The sequence below is a fragment of the Pseudophryne corroboree genome, chromosome 3, assembly GCF_028390025.1.
Source record: "Pseudophryne corroboree isolate aPseCor3 chromosome 3, aPseCor3.hap2, whole genome shotgun sequence".
Classification (NCBI taxonomy): Eukaryota; Metazoa; Chordata; class Amphibia; order Anura; family Myobatrachidae; genus Pseudophryne; species Pseudophryne corroboree.
The window spans coordinates 502,443,220-502,462,181 of NC_086446.1; the positions used below are offsets into that span (position 1 = coordinate 502,443,220).

The window sequence follows — 18,962 nt, forward strand, 5'->3', positions numbered from 1 at the left end:
GGGCGGGGACGCGCGACCAGCACACAGGGGTGTGCCGCGAGTCATGGGGGCATGGATGCGCGGCACGCCTCCATTTCGATGGATACAACATGGGAGCGGACAGAGCAGAGAGCCGGAGGCTGTGCTGCGTGCAGCTTTCCCGGCTCTCTGCCTGACAGGACTGGCCCATCGGCCCTTGGGCAGTCCGGCCCTGTATATCAGTATTAGCAGGCACAGTATCACATGATTAGATACAGAAAATCAGCATTCATTGTTACATAAACATGGCAGGAACATCAGCATTTAGTATATGCACATTATGAGCAGTATTGTTACGGGGAACCACCTTTTGCCCTACCAGAACATCACGAGTGAGCCAGTCTGTGTGATCCTTTCTCTTTTGTTTCTTAGATTTAGAGATCTTTACCCGAGATGGAAACAAATGCAGGAAGAAGGGAAATGTCTCTCCAAGGGTCACTATGAGCACCCTTGCAGGCAACTGTTCATCAGGCAAGACAAGAGTCTGAAAGTAAGAACAGTCACAACTTATTAACACAGTGCCTGGTGACCACAGACACACACACAATTTGGCAGTCTTCTCCTTGAGGTGGTACAGGGCAGCTCTGGTTCTCCAATTTCTGGGAAATGAGCGGCCTTTACCTTCCCTTTAGTACAATTTTTGGGGCAAAAGGCCTCCTAGCCTATAGAGAAGTGCACCTGGCTTTTCCCAGGGACGCAGTCTGTGGAGGGAACTGGCGCCTGTCTGTATCTAGGCGTGGTGACATCTTGGGCTGAAGCAACTCACTGCGGAGCCAAGCAGGGAGACTTCAGCCTAAATAAGCAAGAAAGGTTCTCCATACTTTCGCTTGCTAGCAAACCATTTTCCACTAGCCAGACAGCAGACTCCAAATTCTTGGCCAAATAAAGCCAGACCTATCACGCAGTATTGGCAGGTAAAAGTCCAGTAAATTGTTCCAGTCTGACCAACTTTACCAGCTGGGCAGCGATATGATGTTCTGATCATAGCCACTTAACTGTGAGGTCAGTCAATTTCTAGGCCAGGACCTGAGGTCTAACATCAATACACAGGGTACAGACCTGAACCTCCACCGGTAAGCTTCCAGATAGAGAGCAAAGTGGTCCACCATAGCAGCCTACACTCGTTTATAATCTTTTGCATCCATCAAGGTGAGGGTCGCATATGTTAGTAGCGGGGCAATCCGTACGGCCCAGGAATATTTGGACTATGCTTGCAAGATAGTGAAAAGTTGCAAGAAAAGCCTCAACATCATTCTAGGCCTGGAGCAGTTATTTTCCTTATGGTGGGCGGCTATTTCTACCCAAAAGTCCTGCTGCTGTTTTTGCAAAAAGATCAAAAATTGTTGCATCATGGCCTCCATGGTGGTTTGTTAGAATCCTTAACACAAGACCCACTTTATCCCACTTCTAACATCACACTGTAATGGGATTTTCTTAGGTGACCATAAGAGACTGAAGTGCATCAAAGTAAGTAAGCTTTTATTCCAGCAATAGAAAGGCAGAGCAAGTGCAATTACTTCTTATACAGGATTACCAATAGCCATTCAGGAAACTAAAACGTACAGCTTAAATGGAACAGCATGCTCAGGAGCATGGTATTCACAGGCATGTCAGAGTCTGTAGTTTCCAACATCCAGAGGGTGGCTAAAGGTGTATACCTTCCAGTCTCTCACACTGATTGACTCACATAATCAGGTTTTTATACAGTATCTTAGCTCTTCCTAATGGAAGAAAGGGTGTGGTTCTTCCCTGAGACACAGCAGGTTAACCTTTTCCTGAAATGTGGGGGAGATACACTCTGCCACAATTATAAAAATTGCAATGAGCCTCTGCAATATGTATCATTGTGAAGTTGGAAATGAGATTGTACAATGAATTAGCATTACAAAATACTACCATAGTTCCCCTGACCTTGGGCAACATGGTATGATGAAAAGGGGAAATGATGCACAATTTTGCAAAAGGTTGCATATTTTATTATTCATACTTGTCTGCTTAAGCCTCTAACCCCAAACAACTCTTTAATACATTTAAATCACTTCTGAATCATCCCTCACCTACCCCACCAGCCACTATGAAGGCACAAGATCTTGCTTCCTACTTCAAGGAGAAGATTGATAAGATCCGAGATGAAATGGTATGCTCTTGATCAGCCAGTGACCTGCTGAGTTCTTTACCTGAACCCTATGGCACTTTCTCTTTATTTGATCCCACAAATGAAGATGAAGTATCTTCACTCTTCTCATCCTGCTTCTCTACTACCTCTCCTCTTGATCCTTTACCCTCACAAATAAGTAAATATAAATAAATAAGTTCAGTCTCCAGTGCTCATCCCAACCTTAACTAACATCTGTAATCTCTCTCTCTCTACTGGTATTTCTCTTACGTCCTAGAGGATGCTGGGGACTCCGTAAGGACCATGGTGATAGACGGGCTCCGCAGGAGACATGGGCACTAAAAAAGAACTTTAGGTATGGGTGTGCACTGGCTCCTCCCTCTATGCCCCTCCTCCAGACCTCAGTTGATTACTATGCTCAGAGGAGACTGGGTGCATTACAGGGAGCTCTCCTGAGTTTCCTGAAAAGAAAGTATTTTGTTAGGTTTTTTATTTTCAGGGAGCCTGCTGGCAACAGACTCCCTGCATCGAGGGACTGAGGGGAGAGAAACAGACCTACTTTAATGTTAGGCTCTGTTTCTTAGGCTACTGGACACCATTAGCTCCAGAGGGAACGGAACGCAGGTCTCACCCTCGCCGTTTGTCCCAGAGCCGCGCCGCCGTCCTCCTCGCAGAGCCAGAAGATAGAAGCCGGGTGAGTATGTGAAGAAAGAAGACTTCAGAGGCGGCACAAGACTTCAGATCTTCATAGAGGTAACGCACAGCGGTAACGCTGTGCGCCATTGCTCCCACACAGCACACACAGGGCAGTCACTGTAAGGGTGCAGGGCGCAGGGGGGGGGGGGGGGGCCCTGGGCAGCAATAAGGACCTCCAAATCTGGCTAAAATAGTGATATACAGGCTGGGCACTGTATATATGAGACCCCCGCCAGTTTTTTCAAATTTTCAGCGGGACCGAAGCCCGCCGCTGAGGGGGCCGGGCTTGTTCCTCAGCACTCACCAGCGCCATTTTCTCCACAGCACACCGCTGAGAGGAAGCTCCCCGGACTCTCCCCTGCTTACCACGGTGAAAGAGGGTTTTTAAGAAGGGGGGGGGGGGCACATAATTGGCGCAAAAATTGATGATAACAGCGCTATCTGGGTAAACATATTGTGTTTTTTCCCTGGGTCATTAGCGCTGGGTGTGTGCTGGCATACTCTCTCTCTGTCTCGGGCCTTAAGGGGGAACTGTCTTCAGTTAAGAGGATTCCCTGAGTGTGTGGTGTGTCGGTACGCGTGTGTCGGCATGTCTGAGGTAGAACGCTCTCCTAGGGAGGAGGTGGAGCAAATGACTGTGGTGTCTCCGTCGGCAACACCGACACCTGACTGGTAGGATATGTGGAATGTTTTAAGTGCTAATGTGAATTTATTACACAAAAGGTTGGACAAAGCTGAGTCCAAGGGATGTACAGGGTGTCAAGTCCTGCCTGCCCCTATGTCACAGGGACCTTCGGGGGCTCAAAAGCGCCCACTATCCCAAATAGTAGACACGGATACCGACACGGATTCTGACTACGATGATGCAAAGTTACAGCCAAAATTGGCTTAAAGTATTCAATATATGATTATTGCAATAAAAGATGTTTTGCATATCACAGAGGACCCCCCTGTCCCTGACACGAGGGTTCACATGTATAAGGAAAAGAAACCTGAGGTAACCTTTCCCCGTCTCATGAGCTGAACAAGTTATTTGAAAAGGCTTGGGAATCTCCAGACAAAAAACTGCAGATTCCCAAAAGATTCTTATGGCGCATCCTTTCCCGAATAAGGACAGGATACGGTGGGACTCCGCCCCAAGGGTGGACAAAGCGTTGACATGCTTGTCCAAAAAGGTAGCGCTGCCATCCCAAGATACGGCTACCCTCAGGCTACCGATAGCGTCGGCTTGGGTTTGTAGCGCTGTAATAGCGTGGACAAATACCTTATCGGGGGAAATTGATACCCTGGATAAGGATACCATGTTATTGACCCAGGGTCATATTAAAGATGCTGTCTTATATATGAGAGATGCTCAAAGAGATATTGGCCTACTGGGTTCTAGAGTCAACGCTATGGCGATTTCTGCTAGACGAGTCCTATGGACCCGGCAATGGTCAGGTGATGCCGACTCAAAGAGGCATATGGAGGTTTTACCTTACAGGGGTGAGGAATTGTTTGGGGAAGGTCTCTTGGACCTTGTTTCCACAGCTACGGCAGGTAAATCAAATTTTTTGCCTTATATTCCCTCACAGCCTAAGAAAGCGCCACATTATCAGATGCAGTCCTTTCGGTCAAATAAGTACGAAGATCGTCCTTTCTTGCCAGAGGTAAGGGCAGAGGGAAAAAGCTGCCTACCACAACTAGTTCCCAGGAGCAGAAGTCCTCCCCGGCCTCTACTAAATCCACCGCATGATGCTGGGGCTCCGCTGAGGGAGTCCGCCCCAGTGGGGGCACGTCTTCGACTTTTCAGCCACATCTGGGTTCACTCACAGGTGGATCCCTGGGCAATAGAAATTGTTTCCCAGGGGTACAAGCTGGAATTCGAAGAGGTGCCTCCTCGCCGGTTTATTAAATCGGCCCTGCCAGCTTCTCCCCCAGAAAGGGAGATCGTTTTAAATGCGATTCACAAATTGTGTCTTAAACAGGTGGTGGTCAAAGTTCGCCTGCTTCAGCAAGGGAAGGGGTATTACTCAACCCTGTTTGTAGTCCCGAAACCGGACGGTTCGGTCAGACCCATTCTAAATTTAAAATCCTTGAACCTATACTTGAAAAGGTTCAAGTTCAAGATGGAATCGCTCAGAGCGATCATCGCCAGCCTAGAAGGGGGGGATTTTATGGTATCTCTGGACATAAAGGATGCATACCTTCATGTCCCCATTTATCCACCTCATCAGGCGTACCTGAGATTTGCGGTACAGGAGTGTCATTACCAATTTCAGACGTTGCCGTTTGGGCTTTCCACGGCACCGAGGATTTTCACCAAGGTGATGGTGGAGATGATGGTGCTCCTGTGCAAGCAGGGTGTCACAATTATCCCGTACTTGGACGATGTCCTCAAAAAAGCGAGATCACGAGAGCAGTTGTTGAACAGCGTGCCACTTTCAATGAAGGTGTTGCAGCAACACGGCGGATTCTCAATATCTCGAAGTCACAGTTGGTTCCTTCGACTTGTTTGACCTTCTTAGGCATGATTCTGGATACAGACCAGAAAAGGGTTTATCTTCCATTAGAAAAGGCCCAGGAACTCATGACTCTGGTCAGGGACCTATTGAAGCCAAAACAGGTGTCAGTGCATCACTGCACTCGAGTCCTGGGAAAGATGGTGGCGTCTTACGAGGCCATTCCCTTCGGCAGGTTCCATGCAAGGACTTTCCAATGGGACCTACTGGACAAGTGGTCCGGGTCACATCTGAAGATTCATCAGTTGATCACCCTGTCCCCCAGGGCCAGGGTATCTCTCCTGTGGTGGCTGCAGAGTGCTCACCTTCTAGAGGGTCGCAGGTTCGGCATTCAGGATTGGATTCTGGTAACCACAGACGCGAGCCTCCGAGGTTGGGGAGCAGTCACACAGGGAAGAAACTTCCAAGGTCTTTGGTCAAGCCAGGAGACTTGTCTTCACATCAATGTCCTGGAGCTGAGGGCCATATACAACGCCCTTCGTCAAGCGGAGACTTTGCTTCGCAATCGACCGGTTCTGATTCAGTCAGACAACATCACCGCAGTGGCTCATGTAAACCGCCACAGCGGCACAAGGAGCAGAGTGGCAATGACGGAAGCCACCAGAATTTTTCGCTGGGCGGAAAATCATGTCAGCGCTCTGTCAGCTGTGTTCATTCCGGGAGTGGACAACTGGGAAGCAGACTTCCTCAGCAGACACGATCTACATCCAGGAGAGTGGGGACTTCATCAGGAAGTCTTCGCACAGATTGCAAGTCGGTGGGGACTGCCCCAAATAGACATGACGGCGTCCCGCCTCAACAAAAAACTACAGAGGTATTGCGCCAGGTCAAGAGACCTTCAGGCGGTGGCAGTGGACGCCCTGGTGACATCGTGGGTGTTCCAGTCGGTCTATGTGTTTCCTCCTCTTCCTCTCATACCCAAGGTGTTGAGAATCATAAGAAAAAGAGGAGTACAGACAATTCACATTGTTCCAGACTGGCCGCGAAGGGCCTGGTATCCAGATCTGCAGAAGATCCGTGGCCCCTTCCGCTAGACAGGACCTGTTGCAACAAGGGCCCTGTCTGTTCCAAGACTTACCGCAGCTGCGTTTGACGGCATGCCGGTTGAACGTCGGATCCTAGCGGAAAAGGGTATTCCGGATGAGGTCATCCCTACTCTGATAAAGGCTAGGAAGGACGTGACAGCTAAACATTATCACCGTATATGGCGGAAGTATGTTTCTTGGTGTGAGGCCAGGAAGGCTCCTACGGAAGAATTCCATCTGGGCAGTTTCCTTCACTTCCTACAAACTGGAGTGAATTTGGGCCTAAAATTAGGCTCCATTAAGGTTCAGATTTCGGCCCTATCCATTTTCTTTCAGAAGGAATTAGCTTCTCTCCCAGAAGTACAGACTTTTGTGAAGGGAGTGCTGCATATTCAGCCTCCTTTTGTACCTCCGGTGGCGCCTTGGGACCTTAACGTGGTGTTGAGTTTCCTTAAGTCACACTAGTTTGAACCACTTAACACGGTGGAATTAAAGTATCTCACTTGGAAAGTGGTTATGTTGTTGGCCTTGGCTTCGGCTAGGCGAGTGTCGGAGTTGGCGGCTTTGTCTCACAAAAGCCCCTATCTGGTTTTCCATGTGGATAGAGCTGAATTGCGAACTCGTCCTCAATTCTTACCCAAAGTGGTCTCATCTTTTCATATGAACCAACCTATTGTGGTGCCTGTGGCTACGCGAGACTTGGAGGATTCCGAGTCCCTTGATGTAGTCAGGGCTTTGAAAATTTACATGGCCAGAACGGCTCGTGTAAGAAAAACAGAGGCACTGTTTGTCCTGTATGCAGCCAACAAGGTAGGCGCTCCTGCTTCTAAGCAGACTATTGCTCGCTGGATCTGTAACACAATTCAGAAGGCTCATTCTACGGCTGGATTGCCGTTACCAAAATCGGTTAAGGCCCATTCCACTAGGAAGGTGGGCTCTTCTTGGGCGGCTGCCCGAGGCGTCTCGGCATAACAGTTGTGCCGAGCAGCTACCTGGTCGGGGTCAAACACCTTTGCAAAGTTTTACAAGTTTGATACCCTGGCTGAGGAGGACCTCATGTTTGCTCAATCGGTGCTGCAGAGTCATCCGCACTCTCCCGCCCGTTTTGGGAGCTTTGGTATAATCCCCATGGTCCTTACGGAGTCCCCAGCATCCTCTAGAACGTAAGAGAAAATAAGATTTTAAACCTACCGGTAAATCTTTTTCTCCTAGTCCGTAGAGGATGCTGGGCGCCCGTCCCAGTGCAGACTGCTTCTGCAAGACTGGTATATAGTTATTGCTTACATAAGGGTTATGTTACAGTTTGTTCAGTCTCAGACTGAGGCTGTGTTGTTTCATACGGTTAACTGGTTTGTATTACCCGAGTTATACGGTGTGAATGGTGTGGGCTGGTATGAATCTTGCCCTTGGATTAACAAAAATCCTCTGATCTGTCCTTTGTTCCCCACATTCAATCTGTCTCAAAATCATGTTACATGCATCTAATAAACATATCCAAAATACAACTATACCTTACACAAGACACTGCTAAAACTATAATCCATGCTCTCATTATCTCCCGCATTGATTATTGCAATAGTCTCCTAACTGGTCTTCCCAAAACGAGACTCTCACCACTACAATCCATTCTGAATGCAGCTGTGAGGCTAATCTTCCTCACTAGATGTTCATCATCTGCAGATCCACTTTGTCAGTCCCTCCATTGGTTACCTGTATTCTACCGTATTCAATATAAAATACTTTTACTCACATACAAGGCCATTAACCAAACTACACCAACGTACATCACTTTGCTTATCTCAAAATATCTCCCAACCCGACCTCTTCGCTCTTCACAAGATCTGCGTCTCTCATCCACACTCATTACTCTCTCCCACTCACGATTGCAGGACTTTCTTCAGGCTGCACCCACTTGTGGAATGGCCTACCATGCACAATAAGACTCTCCTCTAGTCTCCAAACCTTCAAGCGTTCCCTGAAAACTCACCTCTTCAGGCAAGCATGTCAAATTCCAGAACCGCCCACATAACTTTCATAAACTTTCCTATCAAATTGCATCCACTCTGCACAGTCCACACATATCCTCACATGTCTTCTCATTCTTCACTTTCCCTTCCTCTCGACCCCGGGAAATCATTGCTGTATGACCATATCATACAGCCCACCAAGAACCTTTGGAATCTGGTGGACAACTCTGCAATAGATAGCACCTATCCTTGTGCAGCCATGCCTATTTCCCTATAGATTGTAAGCTTGCGAGCAGGGCCTTCCTACCTCTATGACTGTTTGTTATTACCCCGTTTTGTTATATCATTGTTATTTCCAATTGTAAAGCGCAGTGGAATTTGCTGCACTATATAAGAAACTGTTAATACATAAATAAATAAATAAATACTTGTCAAAACTTAAACATCCTAAAAGTTAAAACAACAATACCATAAAAACTGAGGTATATGTTATTGTCCGGGATGTGTCGACCTAAGTGGTGTCAATCTAAGTGGTGTCGACCTAATTGGTGTCGAGCTGAAGTCCAGATAGCGCTAAAAGTTGAGTAAAGGGGTTGCTGCGGCACTTGGACAAAGTGTAAATACCACAATTTTTCTCATAGACTGCCACAGCAAATACACGTGGGTCCAGTATGATTTACCGATGGACACAATACCGACGGTCTTAATGTGTGTCAACCTAAGTGGTGTCGACCTAATTGGTGTCGACCTTGAGTCCCAGACCCCTTTTAACAAGTCATTCACCACATCACATTCTTAAATATTAAATTGTATATTATGGACAACAGATTACAGAAGTATTTTTCCTTTTTTACTTACTGACCATCAATTAGATTTGTTGCACATTCGCCATTTGGTTAGGGGGCTCAGGACGGTGGTGCTAAGTCTAAATGCTTATAAAGCATTCATTACCGTTTTCTGGTCGAATGTCCAGTCTGTGTTGTTGGCCAAAGAGTTTGGAACATACTGTATTTCATGTATTTTCTTTTTAATTAATGGTTCTTACTGCCTTCAATTTGAAATGTCTAGAGCACACATGTCAAAATTGCGGCCTGAATGCGGTCCCTAACACATACTCTTGCTTTACTAAGTAGTTGAATGCGGCCCTCCGCCATAGGGAAGCCATATTACAGGGCTGCAACTAGAGCGGAAGGCATTAAGGGGTAAGTGCCAGCGGTGGCATGCAAACTGCTCCATTCCCTGCTGACAGAAACAGGCACACATGGACTTTCTACTTCGGTACCAGCGTCACCTCAGCAAGTGGGACAGAGAGGAGGGGAGTAGTGTCTGACATAGCAGATAGTGCTACAGTTCACATATTGCATTGCCGACGCTGTGAACAACTGAGACGGTTAAGAGGGGAGTGGCATTCGACATAGCTGACCAACGCTAGAGGTCCAGCACCTGCAACCAAGCACCTGATGCCCCAAGCACAGGGGACTTAGAGGAGAAAGCACTACTGGACACTGGCAGTGTGTAATAGGGAAAGGCAGGGTAAGCAATATCACTACTGTGTGTGCGTGCTGGAGCACTGCAGTGTTACCCTGTATATGTGGGGTAAGTATGGCTATATTCAGGGGCTGTGTATATATGTACTGTTTATTGATGGTGTGTTAACTAAACTGCTTCAGAACATCCTCGCTTCCCTTGCCACGCTTTGAGCACTGTTCCCAATAGATGTCCACGTGGATAATAAAACTGCTGGACCAGGGGTCCCTGTTCTGAACCTGAGCCAAAGGGCACTACCATTGTGTGGCATTCTGTTTATAAGGAGCATAACTACTGTGTGGCATAACATGTATAAGGAATGCTTCTGTGTGGCATAATGTGCTATAAAGGGCATTACTATGGTGTGGCATATTGTGAATAAGGGGTACTACCTTGTGGTGTATTTTGTATAAGAGGTACTACAGTGGTGTAATGTGAATAAGGTTGCACTACTGTGCTGCTTAATTTGTGGTCTATGTACAGATGGGGAAATGTCCACGGGGTGGCATGTGCTGTGCTTGCCAGGCTGCCTTTGCTGCTCCTACTATTCAAGACTCTGCTCCCACCGCCTGCTCAGCACCATTGCAGTTCCCACTTCACAATGCTCTGTCCACCGCCGCATCCTGCCTGCTCAGCAGCATTAGCACTTAAGATGTCACACTGTCCATGCCCTGTGTGTGTGTACTCGGCTGCCCGTGAATTGCAGGAGGATTTGTTGCAGCCCACACAAACTTAGACCTTGATTATTCGGCCTGGTAGAGATTAAGAGTTTGAAATGCCTGGTCTAGAGGCATTATTGTGGGCTTTCCGTTTTTGCCCTTATTGTTTAATCTTTAATTGGATCCTATACATCGCATATTGCAAAACTGGCCTCTATTAGGGCACCCAAGTGGGGGCCGAATCTTTGAAAATGATTGCTGTCACTGGTGAGCTCTTGTTTTCTGTGTGGCACCCTCTTATGAATGAACCAGACTGCTGAATTTAAATTGGCATCTGGATTTTAAGTGAATATTGACAAATCTAGTTTTAACAACTGGCGGAAATTGTCCTTCGTGAGCTGTAAATCCTTTGAGCTGGCCAGCTCAATAAATTACTTATCTAGACAGAAAAAATATGATGAATTTATATAGTTTTAATGTCACCCTTGCTATTTGGACTTTGAAACAAGATTAGCATGGCGACCCACCTCTTCACTTTATGGGCTGCCCAGGGTTTGAGGCCAGTAGGCCAAATGCTAGATATGGCCTCAAAGTGACTTCTACATTACTCTTTAGCTTTAGACTGGTTCCGAACACTTTCTCATTGTATTCTTCAGTTTTTCTCACCGATTGACAAACTATTGACAATGGTTCTCCTACGGGAACCATTGGATCATATGGTGCTCCTCTAAATTAATATAGTAGTTGTCTCACTTTACAACAATGGATAGGGAGACATTTTTAAAAACACTACATTTTTTCCATTGAAGTACTCCCCTCATCTTTCTATGTAGAGATGTTCTAAAACATGCATTTTAATAGTCCAAATATGCTGACCCTCAGGGTGATTTGTTTCATTGCCTCTGGGCTTGCCTCATTATTAGAGGATTTTAGATCCTTGTCTGGAGATTTGCTAGGAATATCTTAAAAGGGAGGGAATGGTTTAGGCCATTTCAGCAGCATCTTGTAATTGCATCCTCCATATTTGGATCCAAATGACCATTCCTCTTTATCTGTTTAAGAAAAGCAGTTTTCCTAATGTGGATGGATTCAGAGGCCTCGCTTCAAAAATAAATACTTACACAACAATTCTTTGCAGTTTAGGAAAATTTTGATAAGTGCAATTTGCCCCATCAAGGAAAGCATTTGGCTTTGCTTCCACTCTACTGTATCTTTTGGTATGAAACTCTAGTCTACTGTACTCGCAAGACACTCCTGTAGCTCTGTAGTCTACACTTGTGGTTCCTTTTAATATCTTATGCCTATTCCTCTCTATTCACATATTGTTTTCTGTATTTGTTTTTGTCGCTTTGTTCATTATTATATGCTACCTCAATGCTCTATAATACATACTTTTTGTTTGTAGTGATTGTTTCCAATTTGCTTATATTGTATATTCAATAAAAGTTTGTTTGAAAAAATAATTCTACTGTTCCATGGACAACCACAGTCAGACTGCAAATGATATAGGGGGTCATTCCGAGTTGATCGTAGCTGTGCTAAATGTAGCACAGCTACGATCAGGCATTCAAACATTCAGGGGGACGCCCAGCACAAGGCTAGTCCGCCCCGCATGTCAGTGCCAGCCCTCCCCGCAGAAATGCAAAAGCATCGCACAGCGACGATGCTTTTGCATTTGAGGAGTAACTCCCGGCCAGCGCAGCTCCTGCGGCTGGCCGGGAGAACCTCCTCACTGCCCGGGTCGTCACGCAGCCGCCGCGGCCCGCCCCCCCCAACGGTCCGGCCACGTCTGCGTTGGCCGAACAGCGCCCCCTAAACGGCGTCTTAACGCCGCCATCCAGCCCCCTCCCGCCCAGTGACCACCTCTGTCTGTCAATCAGGCAGAGGCGATCGCTACACTACAACGCCCTACGGCCGCCCAGCATGCGCCGGCACACTGCGGTGCCGGAGCATGCGCAGATCCGACCCGATCGCTGCGATAAACTGCAGCGAGCGATCGGGTCGGAATGACCCCCCATAGTGAGCAGTGAGGCTTTGCAATGCCCCTCTGAGCTCTATCTGCACGGTGAAAGTCCCAGTCCTTTCTTTGCCATCACATTACATACCGAAAGCTGTTTGATCTACATTTATGCCCATTTCCTATCATCTTGTCTGCTATTGTTATTACTAGAAGAAAACAACAAGTGCATAAAATAGTGTAGTCCTAAGTCCATCTGTGCAATAGTGTAAGTGTATAAATAAATAAATAAATAGGGACTACTGTTTGCGGTGAAGCCACACGCACCCAAAAAGGGTATGTGGCCATGACAAAGGGGTGTGGCTTTTGCCGTCACTGTGGGCAGTGACGTACGGTGAGGTAAATAGTTGAGGTGGCACTGGCTAGTATCAGAGTCAGATTTACACACAATAGAGGAGGCAAAGGGTACATATGGGCATTATACACAGGTGCAACAGTATATAATGTGGAAATTTGGTGAGATTTGATCAGAGATGTGCAGACAAGGTAGGCAGGGGAGGCACTGCATCACCTGCCATAGACTTTTTACTCCAGAGCGTTGAGTATAAATGATTAGAATAATACAAAGAGATATTTCTGATATATTCTTTATATTTATCATAAACTTTTTATAGTCAAAACTCTTGCGTATACGTTAGTATGGCAGGAAAGGCTCTGCCTCACCTGCCTCAAGCTACCACACATCACTCCTGTGGGGTCATTCCCAGTGCGGTGGGAGCTGCTGGTATACATCCTGTCCCTCCCTCCCATGAATAGATACTGTGCACACGCGCACAGCATCTATTCACTGCTGTTCTGCTAAGCAGGGCAGCGAGTGACAGAGGGCCTCCTAACTACCCCCCTCCCACGCATACTAACTATGGGACGTTTTTTTAAAAACTGGACTGTCCCTTGACTGTTGGCGGGACAATTGGGCTTTCGCCATGTGCAGACTGCTGCAGTGCTAGCCGCTGTATTAATTACAGTAGGCAGTACTGGGCAGTGGGAGTCTCTCCCCTGTGTACTTCGACCCGCACCCCCTCCTTCTCTCCTGAATGTGGAGGGACTTCCTGGTTAGAGGAGCTGGCTGCTGCTTATCATAAGGCACATGTAATGTAAGTTACAGCATAGCTGCTCTGGGGAGGGGGTGATCACACACACAAACAGTCTCTCCACACTGTTCACACACGTTGCTCACTGACACTACACCCTGTTCTCACACACACTGCTGACACTATATCCTGCTCTCACACACACACACACACACACACACACTGCTCAATGACACTACACCCTGCTCCATACTTACCGACATTTCAAATCTCCTCTCCGGGAGATGCCCAGAGAGGAGAAGCAGGTGGGCGGCGATGAGGGTGGGGCTGAGATAATTACCTCATTAAGCCCCACCTACTCGCCAGTAAAAAGTGCACAGTTGGTTAATATTTGCATAGGGGGCTGAGCTAAAATGACGTGATTAGCAAATAACCGTGTCATTAGGCTCTGTCCCCTCCACCAGTCCGCGATTTCGCTGTGTCTTTCTTCACATTCTGCCCACTTCACTAGGAAGTGGGCAGAATGCGGGAGGTGTGCCCACTCTTCCGGGGATGAGTGGGACTACTTGAAAAACCGGGTGTCTCCTGCAGAATATGGGAGAGTAGGTAAGTATGCCCTGCTCTCACACACACTGCTGGCACTATATCCTGCGCGCACACACACACACTGCTCACTGACACTACACCCTGCTCTCACACACTGCTGGCACTATATCCTGCTCACACACACACACTGCTCACTGACACTACTCCCTGCTCTCACACACACTGCTGGCACTATACCCTGCGCACACACACACACTGCTCACTGACACTACACCCTGCTCTCACACACACTGCTGACACTATAGTCTGCGCACACACACACTGCTCACTGACACTACACATTGCCCCCACACACACACTGTTCACTGACACTATGCAACTACTGGTTACTACTATCGGCAGATCTACCAAAGCAATCGAAATGGAGAGGAACCAAAAGAAATTCAAAGTGCGGAAGAAAATGCTCATTTTCGATGGCCTCATCAAAGGAGTTGTTACCTACCATCTGACCAAACGAGACCAAAGGAACCCAGATGGCAAGAACGTGGTGTCCCAGTGCACAATGAATCGTTGGGAAGGATGGGCGAAAAGATGTGAAGGAACAGGATGAAATGATGCAATTGAGCTTGCAGGATGCAGTTAGACCTGAACTCCCTCCAGAGCCAATATGTGACAGCACACCTAAAGGGGAAGAAACCGATTGCAGCACGGCCGGCCCCGGTCAGGCAGACTCAAGTACCCCTGACCGGGAAGGAGACACTGAAACACCTGTCCAAATGGCCATGGCAGAGGGATCAGGGCCCCTTAAACCCAAAAGTGCAGATTCGGTTAAGTCACCATCCGAAACTAAGGTCCCTGCAGGAACCCCTAGAGTACATAGGGAGACAAAGCCACATTCTTATGTAGAGAAGTAAAGTGCAAATAATGGGTACACCACGATAACTGGTGAATTTGCCTTCATGGTGCAGCAAGCTATATCGAGGTCTAAGAAAAATAACAAAAGACCTTCCTGTGTTGTGTAGACAGTAGCCTATGATGTAAAGGGCGCTCTTGAATGTATGTGTTTACCTGCATGTATATATGCTCATTGTTGTAAAGTTAAATGTTGGAATTGCCAATTCCTTGAACCAAGGAAAAAGACTTGTTCGGGACTCTCAACTGACTGTTAAGGTTGCGTGGGGACACGCATAATTTCAGCAGAGAGTATGTGGCACCCCAACGGTGAAGACACAAACTGTAGTGTTACTTTTATGCCCTTTCCCCTGCTGAATGCACCCTTGGCTGGACACTATTAAACTTGCAGCAGGGAAAGAGTTAACTGCACCCTGAGTGATGCCTCTGGCAGGGAGACACTGGCCAATCAGCAAGAGGCGTATGGATCCTAGGGAGGGAGAGTTGGTTTGTGCTGTGGCAGTTACAGATGTGTTCTGGGACAGTTGGGCAGCGGCCATCTTAGGAGGACAGACAGCAGCATATTGAAGCAGAGGCAGCTAGCGCATACCCTCCAACATTTTACACTGAAAAATCGGTACAAATCCGAAAAAGGGGCGTGGCCGCGGGTAAAGGGGGGCGTGGCCACGCCCCTTTTCCTATACTTTCAATGGAAGTTTGAAGAGACAAAAATCGGTACAGACCATGAAAAAAAGGTACTGTACCTATTAAAAAGGTACAGTTGGAGGGTATGCTAGCGGTGTGTGACAGGAGTGCTGCACAATTTACAGAGAGCCAGTTTATATTCTCAGTGACCAGAGATCATCACTGTAGCAACCGATCGGTAATACCAGCCTCCTGCGAGAGATCACACTGTTTCCGGCGGTGCTGGCTGACAGGCATCTGATGGGGCGGAGCAGTGACAGGCTGTACTGACTGTGTGGCTGGGAACTAGGTGACACAACCTACCCTCCTTTCTCTATCGTCCTAGTGGATGCTGGGGTTCCTGAAAGGACCATGGGGAATAGCGGCTCCGCAGGAGACAGGGCACAAAAAGTAAAGCTTTAGGATCAGGTGGTGTGCACTGGCTCCTCCCCCTATGACCCTCCTCCAAGCCAGTTAGATTTTGTGCCCGGCCGAGAAGGGTGCAATCTAGGTGGCTCTCCTAAAGAGCTGCTTAGGAAAGTTTAGCTTAGGTTTTTTATTTTACAGTGAGTCCTGCTGGCAACAGGATCACTGCAACGAGGGACTTAGGGGAGAAGAAGTGAACTCACCTGCGTGCAGGATGGATTGGCTTCTTGGCTACTGGACATCAGCTCCAGAGGGACGATCACAGGTACAGCCTGGATGGTCACCGGAGCCTTGCCGCCGGCCCCCTTGCAGATGCTGAAGTAAGAAGAGGTCCAGAATCGGCGGCAGAAGACTCCTCAGTCTTCTAAAGGTAGCGCACAGCACTGCAGCTGTGCGCCATTTTCCTCTCAGCACACTTCACACGGCAGTCACTGAGGGTGCAGGGCGCTGGGAGGGGGGCGCCCTGGGAGGCAAATGAATACCTATTTTGGCTAAAAATACCTCACATATAGCCTCCGGAGGCTATATGGAGATATTTAACCCCTGCCAGAATCCGTTAAGAGCGGGAGACGAGGCCGCCGAAAAAGGGGCGGGGCCTATCTCCTCAGCACACAGCGCCATTTTCCCTCACAGAAAGGCTGGAGGGAAGGCTCCCAGGCTCTCCCCTGCACTGCACTACAGAAACAGGGTTAAAACAGAGAGGGGGGGCACTAATTTGGCGATATGCTTATATATATATATTAAGATGCTATAAGGGAAAACACTTATATAAGGTTGTCCCTATATAATTATAGCGTTTTTGGTGTGTGCTGGCAAACTCTCCCTCTGTCTCTCCAAAGGGTTAGTGGGTCCTGTCCTCTATCAGAGCATTCCCTGTGTGTGTGCTGTGTGTCGGTACGTGTGTGTCGACAGGTAGGAGGACGATGTTGGTGAGGAGGCGGAGCAATTGCCTGTAATGGTGATGTCACTCTCTAGGGAGTCGACACCGGAATGGATGGCTTATTTAGGAAATTACGTGATAATGTCAACACGCTGCAAGGTCGGTTGACGACATGAGACGGCCGACAAACAATTAGTACGGTCCAGACGTCTCAAAAACACCGTCAAGGGTTTTAAAACGCCCGTTTACTTTAGTCGGTCGACACAGACACAGACAGGGACACTGAATCCAGTGTCGACGGTGAATAAACAAACGTATTCCTTATTAGGGCCACACGTTAAAGGCAATGAAGGAGGTGTTACGTATTTCTGATACTACAAGTACCACAAAAGAGGGTATTATGTGGGATGTGAAAAAACTACCATAGTTTTTCCTGAATCAGATAAATTAAATAAAGTGTGTGATGATGCGTGGGTTCCCCCCGATAGAAAATTATGGGCGGTATACCCTTTCCCGCCAGAAGTTAGGGCGCGTTGGGAAACACCCCTTAAGGTGGATAAGGCGCTCACACGCTTATCAAAACAAGTGGCGGTACCGTCTATAGATAGGGCCGTCCTCAAGGACCAGCTGACAAGGCTGGAAAATATAATAAAAAGTATATACACACATACTGGTGTTATACTGCGGCCAGCGATCGCCTCAGCCTGGATGTGCAGAGCTAGGGTGGCTTGGTCGGATTCCCTGACTAAAAATATTGATACCCTTGACAGGGACAGTATTTTATTGACTATAGAGCATTTCTATATATGCGAGATGCACAGAGGGATATTTGCACTCTGGCATCATGAATAAACGCGATGTCCATAACTGCCAGAAGATGTTATGGACACGACAGTGGTCAGGTGATGCAGATTCCAAACGGCACAGTATGGCCGTATAAAGGAAGAGGACTTGTTTGGGGTCGGTCCATCGGACCTGGTGGTCACGGCAACTGCTGGAAAATCCACCGTTTTTTACCCTAAGTCACATCTCTGCAGAAAAAGACACCGTCTTTTCAGCCTCAGTCCTCTCGTCCCTATAAGATCATATCTGCCCAGGGATAGAGGAAAGGGAAGAAGACTGCAACAGGCAGCCTATTCCCAGGAACAGAAGCGTTCCACCGCGTCTGACAAGTTCTCAGCATGGCGCTGAGACCGTACAGGACCCCTGGATCCTACAAGTAGTATCCCGGGGGTACAGATGGGAATGTCGAGACGTTTCCCCTTCGCAGGCTCCTGAAGTCTGCTTTACCAAGTCTCCCTCCGACAAGGAGGTAGTATGGGAAAAAATTCACAAGCTGTGTTCCCAGCAGGTGACAATTAAATTACCCCTCCTACTACAGAAAAGGGGTATTATTCCACACTATATTGTGGTACTGAAGCCAGAAGGCTAGGTGAGACTTATTCTAAAAAAAAAAAAAAAATTTTTTTTGAACACTTACAAAGGTTCAAATTAAGATGAAGTCACTCAGAGCAGTGATAACGAACCAGGAAGAAGGGGACTATATAGTGTCCCGGGACATCAGGGATGCTTACCTCTATGTCCCAAATTTGCCCTTCTCACTAAGGGTACCTCAGGTTCGTGGTGCAGAACTGTCACTATCAGTTTCAGACGCTGCCGTTTGGATTGTCCACGGCACCCCGGGGTCTTTACCAAGGTAATGGCCGAATTGATGATTCTTCTTCGAAGAAAAGGCGTCTTAATTATCCCTTACTTGGACGATCTCCTGATAGGGGCATAGTCCAGGGAACAGTTGGAGGTCGGAGTAGCACTATCTCGGATACTGCTACAATCAGCACGGGTGGATTCTAAATATTCCAAAATCGCAGCTGATCCCGACGACACGTCTGCTGTGCCTAGGGATGATTCTGGACACAGTCCAGAAAAAGGTGTTTCTCCCGGAAGAGAAAGCCAGGGAGTTATCCGAGCAAGTCAGGAA

The 18,962-nt window shown here is 47.6% G+C and overlaps 1 protein-coding gene across 1 annotated transcript in view; it reads right to left on the reverse strand.

Moving 5' to 3' along the window:
* Positions 1-253: 253 nt before the first annotated feature.
* Positions 254-18,962, reverse strand: part of LOC135057320 (E3 ubiquitin/ISG15 ligase TRIM25-like) — a 35,997-nt gene continuing 17,288 nt past the window's right edge. Inside the window, exon 2 of the mRNA XM_063963210.1 lies at positions 254-502. Coding sequence (XP_063819280.1) covers positions 254-502 — 249 coding nt within the window. The remainder of the gene's footprint in view (positions 503-18,962) is intronic.